General features: G+C 58.8%; 1 protein-coding gene across 3 annotated transcripts in view; it reads right to left on the bottom strand.

Annotated features, from left to right (window-relative positions):
• The window catches only part of SCARB1 (scavenger receptor class B member 1), a 64,147-nt gene extending 55,030 nt beyond the window's left edge, over positions 1-9,117 (bottom strand). Inside the window, exon 1 of one of the 3 annotated variants that reach the window (XM_027044219.2) lies at positions 8,788-9,117. In XM_027044219.2, coding sequence (XP_026900020.1) covers positions 8,788-8,913 — 126 coding nt within the window. In that variant the 5' untranslated portion in view covers positions 8,914-9,117. The remainder of the gene's footprint in view (positions 1-8,787) is intronic. The other 2 variants (XM_027044216.2, XM_027044220.2) reach the window with 2 other exon arrangements.
• Positions 9,118-14,892: the final 5,775 nt, after the last annotated feature.

Raw genomic sequence — 14,892 nt, 5'->3', positions numbered from 1 at the left:
GGCTCACGGGGAGGGCTGGTGGTCAGGGGGTATCTTCTTCGAGAGGTCACATTCGAGCTGAAACACAAAAGCACATGCAAAGGCCCAGGGGCAGGAAAGAACACAGTGCCCTGCAGGAAAAGCAAAGCCTGTGGGGCTGGAGCAAGGGCAAGAAATCTGGGAGTCGGAGCAGGCAGGGGCCCCAAAGAAGCGCCACCGTGGGGACACACAGGCTTCCTACCACCCCCGAGAAGTTTTGCTTTTAATCAGGGCAGTGAAATGATCCAACTTGCATTTTCCGAAGAGCATTCTGGCCGCAGCAGAAAGAGCTGCCCGCAGGGTGGACAGACAGGCAGGGGCGGGCGGCGCGGTGAGGAGGCAGGGGCAGCTCGGGCTACAGCAGGGGCCGTGCAGGGGGGAAGGGCAGCCGACCCCACGTCCCCGCACAGGAGCAACACCCGCCACTGGTCGCAAACCTCCCTGTGAACCACCCTTGTCTTCTAAACCCCCATTCAGTAAATACTTGAGAACCTGTGATTACGTGCTAGGCATCATTCCAGGTGCTGGGGACACAGCAAAAAACAAAACCAAGGGCCCCACGGGCCCCACGGTTTCCTGGGGAGACACAGACAATAAACAACACACAGGACGCACAGGTGAGTGATGCGGCATCTCACGGGGTGACAGGGCTCCAGAAGTGACCGCAGGGGAAGGAGGGACCGGAGCACAGGGGATGGGGAAGGGGCTGGCAAATTCAAACAAGGGAGGTGGGGGGAGGGGGATTAGCCAGGCCCCCTGCGGGGGGTGGGGGGTTTGGAACAGAGAACGGTGGTCCGGCTGCAGATTTCAGAGGCTCCGTGTGGCCGCTGCGTGGAGCAAACCCGGCCAGGGAGCAAAGGCAGAGACAGGGAGACGCGATGGAGCCTTGGACCGCGGCGGTGGCCACGGGCACGGCGAGAAGCAGTGGGATCCCGGACGTATCGTGAAGATGAAACTATAACCGTCCTGCTGGTTCAATGTAGGAAGTAAGAGAGAGAAGGGGGAAGCCAGGCTGGGGCTCAGGCTCTCGGCCTGGACGGCCGGGGGAGAGGAAAACCACCGACAGAGACGGGGGTACGGCCGGAGGCCTGAGGCCGGGGGGTGGGGGCAGCGATGAGGGGTCGGGCACCCCCCCCACCCCGGGGTAGTGCAAGCAGCCTCTGGCCACCCAAACTGAGATCCGCGGTTGGCCCCTGGCTGCCGGAGGCTGGAATCCGGGAGAAAGGTCTGGGCGTGGGGTATCAGCAGCCAGGACAAAGACGCCCCTCACTGCTTGAGACTGGCCGAGGCCCCAACACATAAGACAAAGGAGCAGCTGGCCAGGAGGTAAGGGAACAGACATTTCAAGTGTCTTAAGAGTCCTTCTGGGAGCTTCCAGAAAAGGTGGAAGGAACTTCGCCCAAAATGCCAGGAAGCAAACAAGGGTCGGGCCACTCCTGTTCCTTCCCCCTCCCCAGCAGGGACAGGAAGACATGGGGCGGGGGAGGGGAAGGGGCAAGAGACTGACAGCCAGGCCTCGGACCACCAGGGTCCCGGACCTCTGGGTTCTGGGAGGTTCTGGGCAGGCCAAGCAGCTTCACGTCAGGACCAGAAGCATCCCGGACGCCCCGTGATCGCCAGCTGCTGAGCCCTGTAAAGCTCCAGAGCCAAGAACGGACTGTTTTGTTCCTCTTTGCGTTTCTGCCCCTGCCAGCCATTCCCAGGGCCAGTGGAGGCCAAGGTCACATTTGACAAGGGAAAACGAGGTACGGGAAAGAACTTCTTTTGTTTCTCGGGTGTTTTTTGTTTTTTGTTTTTTTTTTATTTTGGCCCTAACTGTACGACTGAATTCTCTGCACCATAAACATGTTTACAGGGCCAACGCGACTAGATCTTTGTGGCAAAGGGCAGGGGGACCAACTCCTCCACGACTGGGAACCCGAAGCCTGTCCGCGGCAGCCTCGTGCCGGAAACCAGCCCTGGGGGTGGCCGAAGAGCCAGGGGCCTCTGTGCCGCTGACCCGGGACAGCAGGTCGACCCACAGACTTTGATGGAGCAGACGCGCTCCTGCGGGGTCTCCAGGGCGACCAGGACGTGCCCCAGGGAGACGAGACGGAGCACGCCTTCGACACCCACTCGGGACTGGCCTCTGCCTCGTTTGCTGTGCCCGAGGAAGGCCGGCACAAGGCGGTTCCAGGTAACTGCACGTAACCACGTTCTGGCTAATCACACTGACTCACTGGGTGCAGGTGTTGGCAGGTGTTAGTCATTCCAAGAAGGGACGGGGAACATTTCACGGAACGGGAAGAGCGAGGCCCGCGGAACACGCCCCTGGTGCCAGGCCGAGGGGAGGCCGGACTGCGGCGGGACGCGCGGCCACACGCGTATGCGTGCACCCAGCACGCGCGGACACGCGTTAACATGTGTGCGCGAGTGTGCCCGCATGCGTCGCGATACGGACGACGCGACCGCGACGATGTGCGCACGTGCGGATGCGTGAGGGCCGCGCGTGCCACGCCTCCCCATGCGCGCACACGTCAACACACGTGTGCACACACGCCCGCACGCGCGCACATCTATGCCAACACGGCGACACCGCGATCCCTGTTGACCCACGTGCTCCGGGACGGGCTGCACATGCCAACGCGTGTTCGCGCATCACCAGTCACGCGTGTGCCATCAGCGCACGCACGCACACGCCAGCATTTGCGCGTGCGCGCGCGCACACACACACACACACACACACACACACACACACACACACTCGTGAAGCCAGAGCGGAAAACAAAAATAAACCAGACTCCGCGAGACTCAAAATAGCCCCCGGTTTCCAGCTGTCACCATGGAGTAAGAAGGTCTCTCGTGCGCAGGGAGAGAAACCGAGTTCCGCTGTGGGAAAGAGGAAGCAAAACAGGACAGACCCGGCGAGCACCTGCGATCCCAGCCACCCCGGGCGCCCGCCATCGGCCACCACAGATAAATTCCACCGCTTTGCCGCACGCGGCCGGGTGCACGGGTGGGGGGGGGGGGGGGGCCTGCAGGAAACAGCCCAGGAGCCATCAGCCTGTGACACCACGATGCCCTCCAAGACTGACCTGCGGCCTCCCGGAGCTCCGGAGGGGGCGCTGGCCGGCGGGCGGGGCTGGCCCAGCAGACCCCGGGGCAGAGGCACGAGCCCACCCTGAGGGTTGCTGGGACGATGGGCACCAGACGGGCCGCCCTCCCCAGCTGGCCTGGGCATCTGTGATTCTAGAACACAGCCCGCTCCATCAGACCGGCCTGCAAAGATAGCCACGAGGCGCCCTGTACCGACAGTTTGGGGGAGGTGCCGATAAGGAGGAAGGCGGAGCCCGCTGCCCACCGGCCGCGCAGGCAAAGGCGAGGTCGACCCAAGCGGGGAATCCGGGAGGGGCCTGCCCTACCGCGAAATATTGACAGCAGTCAATACAGACAGCAGAGAGGCCAGGCCTCCGGGCTGGAGGCCCTCTGGACTGAAATCCTGATTCTGCCATTTCAGCCGTGTGACCTGGGGCAAGGGACTTCACACCTCTGTGCTTCTCTTTCCCTCAGGAACCAGAGGCAACAGTCACTGTTCGGACGCGAAACGAAATGATTTAATACGTGCACACTTCAAATGGCGTGTGCCAAATACACTCACTGCCTGTCATCACCCCCCCACCTTTTAACTGATGGCCAGAGGACATTTGCCAAAGGGCACAAGGCCACCCAGGGGCAGGGCACGGCGTTCCTGAGGCTCTCCGGGTGGCTCTCGCTGAGGGCAGAAGGAGCAAACTAGAGTCTGGGTCCAAGTCCCGGGCGAGGGGAGAGCGGGAGGAAACAGCCCAACCTCACGGCCCTGACCACCTCTCCGTCACCCACCGTACCACGAACCCACCGCTGCCCTGGCCCCCGGGGACACTGCCGTGGGAGCGACAACGCGGCCCCTGCCCCAGCAGACGTCCACGCTCATGAGGGCGAAAGAGGACACACAAATAAACACACAGCATAACGGAGGCTACCTTCGGGGACGTGCGGGGCGAGCTACACAGATATCTCAGAGTGAGCCTTCCGGACAGAGAGGAGCGCGAGCCAGAGACTCTGTGGTGGCACCAGCCTCGGGAGGCTCGAGGACATCCAGGAGATGTGCAAGGCAGGGGAGCTGCAGGGCCAAGAGCGGGTGAGGTGAGAGAGGGAAGGAGGGCCAGACTGCAGGGGCCTCTGGGCCACCGAGAGGACCTCGGTCTTCACTCAGAGTAACACAGGGAACCTTGCAGGGTTGTCAGCGAGGGGACGTATGGTCTGCTGACTGTTTCATCAGGATCCCTCTGGCTGTCTACGGAGACCAGAGAGGAGACTACTGCCCCAGTCCAAGCAGCGGATGGAGAAGGTTTTCGTGGTGATGTTGAGGCATTAAAACACAGCTAGGTTTTGAAGATAAAGCCAATAGCATCTGCTGATAGACCATATCAGGCATGACCCAATATTCTCAGCTCCGCGCTCGGGGAAATGGAGGCGTCATTTACCGAGATGGAAATACACACGGGGGAAGCCTTCAGCCTCAGCTGGAAAAATTCATGCACAAAGCACCTGAGACTGATCCCAACCAGAAAACCAACTTAAAGACAGCAGAGGGGACTCAGCTCCCCTCTGGGATGTGAAGAAAGCTAAGGGGCCCAGCAACACACACGGTGGCCCGGCAGACGAGCCCTTCCCACCACTGGGCCTTCCCCGTTGGACCAGAGACACCCGGAAATGTACCCTTAGGGACCTTGACCGTGCATTCCTCACCCATTCAAACTTGGGACGACCGCGCATGCCAGGGTCAGTTCTAGGCAGTGGATACAAGTGTCCCCATTCTCCTGGTGTTTTCTTCCAGGATATTTTCACGCGTGTGCATGCGCGCACACACACACACACACACACACACACACGCACCAGGCAAGGTCAGCTGGGGCAAATTACTCCCCGAAGCTTCTGTTTCCCTAACTGTTGGTGATGAGAATGAGAAGTGTCACAGAACTCCCCAGGACCAAACAAGAGGACATTTACAAAGATGGCCTGAATACTGCCCGGCACTCGGTAATTCACGATCACGCCGTCCGGCCGAACGCCTCTTGTCCACTCCTGCCTGCCGCGGGGACGAAGGGACGAGTCTCACTTCCTTCCCTGGACCTCTCCCAGCGACCTCAATCCACAGGGCTCCTCTGCCATTTGTGTCTCTAATTCATTGAGCCATTCTCTGGGGAAAGTTGTGGGTTCGTTACTAATGTTTAATAAAACACATAATACACGAATATTCTCTTTGTTTAAAAAAAAGAAAAAGTTGGGGCGCCTGGGCGGCTCAGTCGGCTGAGTGTCCAACTTTGGCTCAGGTCACGATCTCACGGTTCGTGAGTTCGAGCCCCGCATCGGATGGGATGGAGGGCTCCCACTCGATGTCCTATGCCCCTCCAGAAGTGGATACCCCAACTCGGGGCTGGGGTGCTGGCCCACCACGGCCACAAGCTGTGTAAACCCCGGCAAGTTGCCGATCTTTGCTGTGCCTCCGTTTCCTTATCTGTGGGAACAAAAGCACGGTCTCAGCCTGTTTCTCAAGGCAGTGGTCAGATTCAAGTAAGAAACCAGGCACATCCAGGGTATTTCCACACACATGTAATCACCTTTGCGCTTTGTGATCGTGCCACAAGGCAAACTACATCTGACCCCTGACTCAGAGGTGAAGTAACGCGCGAGGTCCCCAGCCAGCAAATGGCAGAGCCCAGGTCTACAACCCCCCGGGCTCCGGAAACCGTCACAGGTTTCAAAATGCATCAACCCTATCGGCAGCCTGAGACACGTAAATCAAACCCATCAGATTAACAACAACATAACACGACACTCAATTGGTGTGGATGTGGGGGGAGTGGTCACTGTCATGCTGTTGGTGGCCGTATGAATGCTAGAACTTTTCAGAAAGGCAATTCGGCGGTAACTGTCAAAACTCAAGCTGAACAGACTTCGTGGTCTAGAGGCTTCTATCCTGAAAATCCACCCGGCGGAGGCATTGGTGCCTGGACGCCGAGAGGCACGTGCCAGGACATTCACCGCTCGGTTACTCCGTGACAGAGAAAATCAGCCGTCAACAGAGAAACAGGGAAATAAGCCACTGGAAGGAAAGCCATGCAGCACTGAAACCAACAACAAAGACCGTTTAGATCTACCTGTTCTGATAGGGAAACTTTTTCCAAGAGGTACGCAGGAAGTGAAAAGCAAACTGCGGAATATTTACACATAGCTTAGCTCACTATACGTAACAAGTATGTACCAACGTGTACAAATACGTGCTCATGATGCGTGCACTGATGAAAGTCTAGAAAGACACAGGCCAATGACGGTGGTATTATCTGAGGAAGGGAATAAAGTGGAGGGAACTTTTTTTCCTCCATTTGAATGGTTTTTTGTTGTTGTTTTTTTTTTTTTTTGCAAGCAAGGGCTCATGCCTTTGCCATGTGGACTTCTTCAGTGAACCAAAAAGCATAAAAACATGGAAATCAAAAGCACAAGGCCCGCCATTCAAGCTGTCCAGGGGCCTGTGCAGCCAAAGAAAACACCAGCGGGCAGGAAGTTCCTCCCTCTCCTGGGGTCCCACCCTCCAGGTCCCCTGAACACAGTCTTCTTCCACGGGAGGCACTTGGCCAGGGCTCAGCCGGGGCTGCCCAAGAAGTGGCTCTCACGGGCTAGGCGTTGCCTTCCTGCCCTCACGCCACTCAGTCCCAAACCAATCGCCTTTGGGAGAGTCACATAGGATGCTGGGTGGCTCTCGCTCAACTTTGAGCCCGGAAATTCTAGCTGCAGGACAAGGGAGGACAATGTCACTCTCCGCTTCGGAAGCCTAGAGTTCGAGTCGGGAATTAGGAGGCACACGCGTGTGAGCTGATACACGTGGAACCGACATCCCGAACCTGACCAACGTCCACAGACGGAAATCACCCCGAAGTTCGGTCCGAGAAGGACGGGGCCGGTGAGGTTCTTCATCAGCTCTAAACCCCACCCGCCCTCACACTCCCCCCTCCACCACCGGGCTGACAGCGTCTCCAGGATGCACACCGTACAGCAACCGTAACATCGGCGGGCGTCTACGGAAGGCTCGCGCTGAGATAAAGCTCTCACGGCTACTCTGGAAAGCGTAGCCCCTTGGCCACTGCGGGAGAGAACAAAGCAATTTTAATGCTTCGAGGGGAGCTTCCCCTGCCATCCCCAGAGGCCAAAAAAACACGAAGAGGAACTCGGCGTTCAGTGCCGCCGCCAGCCAGGATCGCCTTGGAATCAGGCTACGGGGCTTAATGGGAAAAGATCTGAAAACTAAAGAAAACAAAAACAAAAAACACAGTGTGGCCAGTATAACTCAGACAACTACTTCCCCAGAGACCGTGGTAAAAGCCAAACGTTGCAGCATGTTTGAAGATGGCCAGGTCCCAAGAAGGGACAGGCAGGTGTAGGCGGATTGCAGCCTTCATTCATCCACAGATTCATTCATTCCCAGGCATCCTGTGCTGGGCATGAGGCACACACACACGAAATGTGGACAAGTCTCATTCTTTTTTTTTTTTTTTTTTTTTTGAGAGAGACAGACAGAGTGCAAGCGGAGGAGGGCCAGAGAGAAAGGGAGACACAGACTCTGAAGCAGGCTCCAGGCTCTGAGCTGTCAGCACAGAGCCCGACTCGGGGCTTGAACTCGTGGACCACGAGGTCATGACCTGAGCCCAAGTGGGACACTTAACCCACTGAGCCACCCAAGCTGCCCTAAGGACAAGTCTCATTCTTAAGAAACCCACTTAAAGTAGCCGGCTAAGGGGGAAAAGAGAAATCAACGAGCCAGTGACATTATCCACATCTGTATCCCCGCTCAGTGTCTGGGCAAAGCAAGCCTCAGTTTCCCCTCCCCACACTGCAGGTGCTGTCTCTGGCTTCGAAGCCCTGAAACACTTTTAGCTCAGCTGCGATCCTCTCTGCAGTGTCCCTGGCCTTCCTTAACTCCAGCTCATTCAAACAGGCTGTCCAGACACCCAGGGCAGAGTCTAGTCCCAGGCCAGCTCATTTGTCTCCACGGTTGAAAGGGCAATCGTACCTAAGGTTATGAACAGAGGAAAACCCTCTGCGTCTGCAGCCTTGGGCTTTGGCTGCCTCTGTGTCAATCTGGGGAGAAAGCAGCTTATCGCTTCCAATCTGCATCGGGAAGGCAATGCTGGCGGAGGACAGAGCATTCGGCCCCTGAGAAGGCCTTTCCGTGTGGATTCTCGACAGCAGAGAATGCTCTACTGAGCACGGTAATGGGAGACCGGGGCGCCCATGTGAGTGTCACAGAAGCACATGAATGGAGGGTTCCTGTCCTCTTGGGCGCACAGGAAACAGGCAAAGTGCGGCCCTAATTTTAGTAGACGCGGCCTCAGGCTGCTGTAGTAAAGAGGCAGGAGGGCAGCACCATAATGTGGCCAGACTCCAGGCCCGTCCTGCGCCCCCGACCCCCTTAGAGTGAGGTCAGGCTCCGGGTGGTCTCTCATTCTGGCCTTCCGGACCTTGGCCCGCGCCTCCAGGAAAGTCCCTGGAAGCCTCCTTTGCCCCCCACCTCGGCCTGGGTCGCGGAGGGTACTGGGGAGGCGGCCAGCTGCCCCTGGCGATGTGCTCTGGGCTCCGCCGTGCTCGGGGGCCCGGAACCAGGGCGCCGATCCCGGCCGCAGCTCGCCGGGCCTCCGGCTGCGCGCCCTCCAGCCCCCGACCCGGCGCGGGCCCCGGCCGGCGCCCCTCACCCACCTTGAGCACCTGCTGCTTGATGAGCGTGGGCACCATCACGATCATGACGGCGCCCAGCACCGCGCACAGCAGCCCGAGGAAGCCCAGCATCGCGGCCGCCCGGCGCGCTCTGGCGCGGCTGCCCATGTCTGCGCGCCCTGGCGCCCGCCCGGAGCCCGCGCTGCTCCGCGCCTGGGTGGGGACGGGGACCGAGGCGACAGAGGCGCCGACTCCGGGGACGCGGCCCGCAGCGGCACGGCGGGGCCCGGAGCGCGGCGCGCGGAGGAGCGGCCCGACAGGTGGCCCGCGGTCTTATGAGCCATCGCCGGCGCCGCTGGACCGCCCCCCGGGCCGCCCGGGGCACCGGGATTCGGGCGCGCGCCCACTGGCGGGGGCGGAGGGGCGGGGCCCGCGCGGCCAGGGGGCGGGGCCGGGGCGGGGCGCGGATCGGACGGTCCGGAGGACACGCCCCGCCGTGGGGTGGGGGGAGTCTCGCGCCCCACGCCCTCGCTTCCGTTTCCGCGGGTGGCGGCGGGGGAGTTCCGCCGTCCGCGTGCAGGGGCGTCGGCGGTGCCCGGCTCCCCCGCTCGCTTCCCTTCCCCTCTCCGCCCCGCACCTCCCTTTGCCGGCTCCTCCTCCCCCCTTGACCTGCTCCTTCTCCTCTTCTGTCTCCCCCAGCTCCCCCTGCTCCCCTCCCGCTGCTGCTCCTTCCCCCATCCTGCGCCCCTGCCCGTCCTCCTCTCCCACTTCCTCTGTCACGGCCCACGTCTTTGGTCACATTGGGTAGGAGTTTCCCAACGCACCAGAAACACCAGAACCCTCCGCCACCCCCACCTCTGTCCCCGATCCCCCCCCCCCAGTCCCATCCCCCAAGCCCCCGCCACGCACACCTTCTATTTCAGCCTCGCTCTTCCCGGAGCCAGCCTCGCAGACTCCCGCCTCAGTGCCCGGTACACCGCCCCACCCCCCCCACCCCCACGCCGCTTGGCATTTCTGTTCCCCCGGATATCTGCCGGGCTCCTTCCTTCACGACTGCTCCGCCACCTTATCAGAAAGGCCTTCCCCCGCCACCTTGTGCGAAATAAAATAGCGCCTGCTCTCCCGGGCCGCGCTCCCCCTTATCCCGGAGCACCACCTGGCCTGTAACAACGTTCATTTGTTCTTTGCGTTCTGAGCCCCCCCCCCACACACACACCCCCCCCACCCCCCTGCGCCCCAACTGGGATGCTGTGGGGTGGACGCTTTGTCTCTCTGCCCCGTCCTGCCCCGTCCGGAGCAGCTAGAACACTGCCTGGCAGGTTATGGTTGCTCTCGGCAAGCACTTTAGAATGAACGGAGGCTGGGTGCTGTGCTAAGTGCCTGACACACGGGGCTCCGTTTCCCAGATACGGAAAGGCGCCCGGAGAGGTGAAGTCAACCGATCCACGTTTGTGCTTTCTAACGAAGACGGAGACAGATGACGAGCCAGTGAACGATGGATAATCGCAGGTAACGAGTTGGAGGAAATGAAACAGGTGGCCATGGGCTCCCCGGCAGTCCTCCGCAGACCCCCGCCCCGCCTGGCCTGCCTCCGGGTGCCTGCGACCCCCAACCCCCACCTCACGCTGGGTTCCGGAGCCCTGACGTAGGCCGAGCCCCTCATTCCCCGACTGGGCTGCTGAGAGGGCAAGGGCCGGGCAGGGGTTACACGGGATGGGAGGCAGTGTCCTCAGCACCCGGCTAAGGCAAGCCAGCCCCTGATGGCTCAGAAAGGGGCCTTCTGAAACCCCCACTTGACCCTGGAGGGAAGCAGCCTTATCCCGGGCCCATCCTTAAGCAGCGTGGCCTGGCCTGAGCCCGTGTTTATTGGACACCCACTGCATACCGGCCAGAGAGCCTTGCCTGGAGACCTGCCCTTGTCCAGGGTGCGGGGTGCGTGCAGGAGGGGTGCCAGGGCAAGGCTGTGTTGTCCCATGGGAACAGGTCCAGGGAAACCCGTGCTCCGGGGTTCCCCCACGGCAGAGTCCTGGGGGCAAGTGGCTTGGCCCTCTCTGGGCCTCAGTTTGCTCATTTGTCACATGGGATAAGAGCCTCTCTCCAAGGGCTGTTGTGAGGATTCAGTGATTTGGAAAACTGGTGGCACTTCATGCCAGCTCCCAGGAGGCGTGAACACAGCTATAAGCCCTGTGCCGTCCCTCGGTCTGCCCCACCTGGCTCCCGTCCACGTTTCCGTCCCCATCTCCCAGCCTCTCCCCATGTTCACGCTACTCCCAGCCTCCTGGGCTTGCTTTCTGTTCCTTGAACGGCCCCAGCTTTCTTCTGCCACAGGGCCTTTGCACCTGCTGTACCTCAGGCCTACAACACTCTTCCCTCGGATCCTTCTGGGGCTCACTCCTCCTCCAGGCTTCAGCTCAAAGTCCACTCCTCACAGGGGCCTTTACTGTTAAATGTCCAAAATGGGAACACCAACCCACCGGTCGCTCTCCCAAGTCACCCATTTTATCTGAAATTGTTGTCTTCGTTTCTCTATTTACTTTGTCTCCCCCAGCTCTAGAGCAGAAGCCCTTCTGTTCTTGCTAACGGATGCACCCCCAGCACTGGGACAGTGTCCCGCATGTACTTCATAGGCACTAAAGACAAAGTAATCAACTCGCTCGCTACAGCATTAAGTAATTAATCAAGTCTCTCATGGAGGAATGAATGTACTTCGTCGAATTCCCAAAGGTCTTCAACAGCCATCAGCTTTGGGGACTGTCTCATTCCTATTGACTTTGTGGTTCTTGGCAACTGACCAGTTAACCAAAACCTGGGGTCTGCCCTGGCCGGATGCCCCCACCCACTTCCTTGACACCCCTCCTCCCTCAAAGAGGCTCATTCGCCTTGACCATCTCACCCGATCTAACTTGCATTTATTACGAACTCCTCAAGGTCCAAATGTGCGTGATGCTTACCCAAGACAGGCCCAAGGACATGGCGGGAGTGACCTTGCGTCACGGCTGGCTGTCACCTGACCAGAGGCAGAGGAGATGAAAGGCCATCTGAGACCCGTGACCCGCGATCTCACCCGAGGGGAGTCACTTCCGGTGGGGGGGGGGGTGGCCGGGGCAGGTTTGTGGGGGTGACCTAAGGCGACCTGAGAAGCAGGAGAAAAAGCTTCATCGCACTGGAGAGAAAGACCTTGCCAGGATGAAGAAAGGCAGCAAAAACGCAGAAGAGGAAGAAAGATGAAAAGGAGTAAAATGTTTTCACCGTGGATGCCGGAGGGATCCTGTAAAAACCAAGTCAGATGACGTTCGTGCTCCGCTCCACGGTCTCCCGTGACCAAAAGACGGAGAGTGAGTGTTGGCAAAGAGGCGGGGACACTGGTGGCCTCAGACACTGTTGGGGGAGGGGGGTGTAACATGGTGCGGCCCCCCCGAGGAAGCCGTCCCTCAAAAGGCTGGACACAGACCCACCTTAAGACCCGGCTGTTCCAGTCTGGGGCACACACAAGAGAAATGAGATCCGCGTCCACACAAACACTCGTGCCTCAGTGGCCCCTACGGCGCTGCCCGCGACAGCCCCAAGGTGGAGGTGGCCCCCGCGTCCCTCAGCTGACGAGTAGGTAAATGAAAGGGGCGGTCTCACCCCACGGAACGTTATTTGGCATGAAAAGGAAAACAGCGCTGCTACGAGCCGCAAGACCACATAGCATTGGGTTCCGTTCGCAGGAAATTGCCAGAAGGGGCAACTCCACCAGACAGGAAGCAGATTCGTGGTGGTCTAGGATCGGGGGGTGGGGGGAGGAGGAGGTGTGGGGGGGGATGATGATATCTTTGGGATGATGACAGTGTCCTAAGATTGACTGTGGTGGTGTTTGCACGACCCCGTGCAATAGACTAAAATCTGGTGAGTTGTGCCCATCAAATGAGTGCATTGTATGCTTTATGAGCTACCTGTCAATAAAGCTGTCATTAAAAAAAATCAAACATTTCCTGTGGCCCCCACCTCAGTCAGATTAAAAGCCAAAGTCCTGGGGCGCCTGGGTGGCGCAGTGGGTTAAGCATCCGACTTCGGCTCAGGTCATGCTCTCGCGGTTCGTGAGTTCAAGCCCCGCGTCCAGCTCTGTGCTGACAGCTCGGAGCCTGGAGCCTGCTTCAGATTCTGTGTCTCCCTCTCTCTCTGCCCCTCCCCTGCTCATGCTCTGTCTCTCTCTGTCTCAAAAATAAATAAACATTAAGAAAAATAAAAATAAAAGCCGAAGTTCCCGTGACAGCCCACAAGGTCACCATCATCTCCCTGACCTCGTGTTCCTCAAACCTGCCACCTTGCTTCTGCCTCAGGGCCTTTGCACTTACCGGTCCCTTTCCTGGATTGCTCTTCTCTCAAACCCCCGCAGAGCTCACCCTGCCTCCCTTCGAGTTCTTGCTCAAATGTCATCGCTGCAAGAACTTCCTTCCCATCCCCTCTTTTTAAATTACAAACCACACCCCACAATGCTCCCTATCTCCCTTCCCTGCTTACTTCTGCACTTATCATCTCCAACACACTACATAATGCAGACTTCACAGGGGCAAGAATCTGTCTGTTCTGCCCATGACCGTGTCTCCAACTCCTACAACAGCACCTGGCCCACAGTCGCTCCTTAATCAATATGTATTGGGGCGCCTCGGTGGCTCAGTTGGTGAAGTGTCCGACTTCGGCTCAGGTCATGCTCTCGCGGTTCGTGGGCTCGAGCCCCGCGTCGGGCTCTGCACGGACAGCTCGGAGCCTGGAGCCTGCTTCAGATTCTGCGTCTCCCTCTGTCTCCGCCCCTCCCCTGCTCACGCTCTGTCTCTCTCGGTCTCTCAATAATAAATAAACGTTAAAAAAAATTTTTTTTCAATCAATACGTGTTGATGAACACTAGCTACCAGAGCCCGGTGGTTCAAAATGCACGTCTGCAGCCAGGCTGCGTAGCTGGGTGGCCTCGGGCAAGCCGTCGATCCTCGCTGCACCCTGGCCCCCTTACCTGTGCAATAGTGATGAGCTCAACTGCGCCCACCTCCGGGGGGTGGTCATGAGCTTGAAATGAGTTCATCCCGATTACACACTCAGCAAGGTGCCAGCGCCAGATGGAATCATCGCTCTGTGCAAGCGGCCACATGCCGTCTGCCCCACCCCAGCCCAGGAAGTCTCGGCATTATCCTCAAGAGCGCTAACCGGATCGCGTGGAAAGAAAGGCCTTGACTTCAAAGAGTCCTGGTTTCCAGTGGAGCAGGGGCTAAACCAAAGGCACTTGCCTCCCGAGCCCCCGAGGGATGAATAACGGACGAGGCTCTTAGCTGAGGGAGAGGAACTCGTGGAGGAAGGGAAAAGAGAGGCAGTCGGCCGGAGAGAAGACAGGGGTGAGGGAAAGAACGGGAGAAAAAGAAAAATCTCTTGAGGAAGGGGAAGCAGTCGTGTTTGGCCACAGCTGCCAGGCGAGGGCGAGGGCGGAACCAGAGATCACATCTGCTTTCTCCCTACAGCCACTGCTGACTGGGCACCTGCTCTGTGCTGGGCGCTCTGCTGGGCGCCGGGGACCCAGCAGTGTACGTGACAAAGCTCGCTGGCCTTGCACAACTCCTGTTCCAGCAGACAAGCAAGACTGACAAACGATAAACGTAATCATTGGTAAATTGTATAACGCGTCAGACAAGTGCGGTCCCCTACGGTAGCCGCAGGCCACATGGGCTCCCGGGCGCCCGAGACGGGCTCAGCCCAAGCGAGATGTGTCCTAAACGTGCCGGGTTGCAAAGACTCGGTATGAAGGAGAGAACGTAAACTATCTCAATGTCTTTATATTGATGACACGTTGCAATGAAAACATTCAGATACGTTGGGTTAAATAAAATACACGATTAAAACGAATGTCACCTGTTTCTTTTCGCTCTTTATTGTATTTCTGACAGAGAGAAAGAGGCAGAGCGTGAGCAGGGGAGGGGGAGACACAGAATCCGAAGCAGGCTCCGAGCTGTCCGCACAGAGCCCGACGCGGGGCTCGAACCCACAAACCGTGAGGTCATGACCGCAGCCGAAGTCAGACGCTTAACCGACTGAACCACCCGGGTGGGCCTCTTTTCACCTTTTAAAATATAGGCAGGGACGCCTGGCTGGCTCAGTCAGAGGAGTGTGCAACTCTTGATC

The sequence above is a fragment of the Acinonyx jubatus genome, chromosome D3 (assembly GCF_027475565.1).
Source record: "Acinonyx jubatus isolate Ajub_Pintada_27869175 chromosome D3, VMU_Ajub_asm_v1.0, whole genome shotgun sequence".
NCBI lineage: Eukaryota > Metazoa > Chordata > Mammalia > Carnivora > Felidae > Acinonyx > Acinonyx jubatus.
This window is presented reverse-complemented; position numbering and strand designations above follow the sequence as displayed.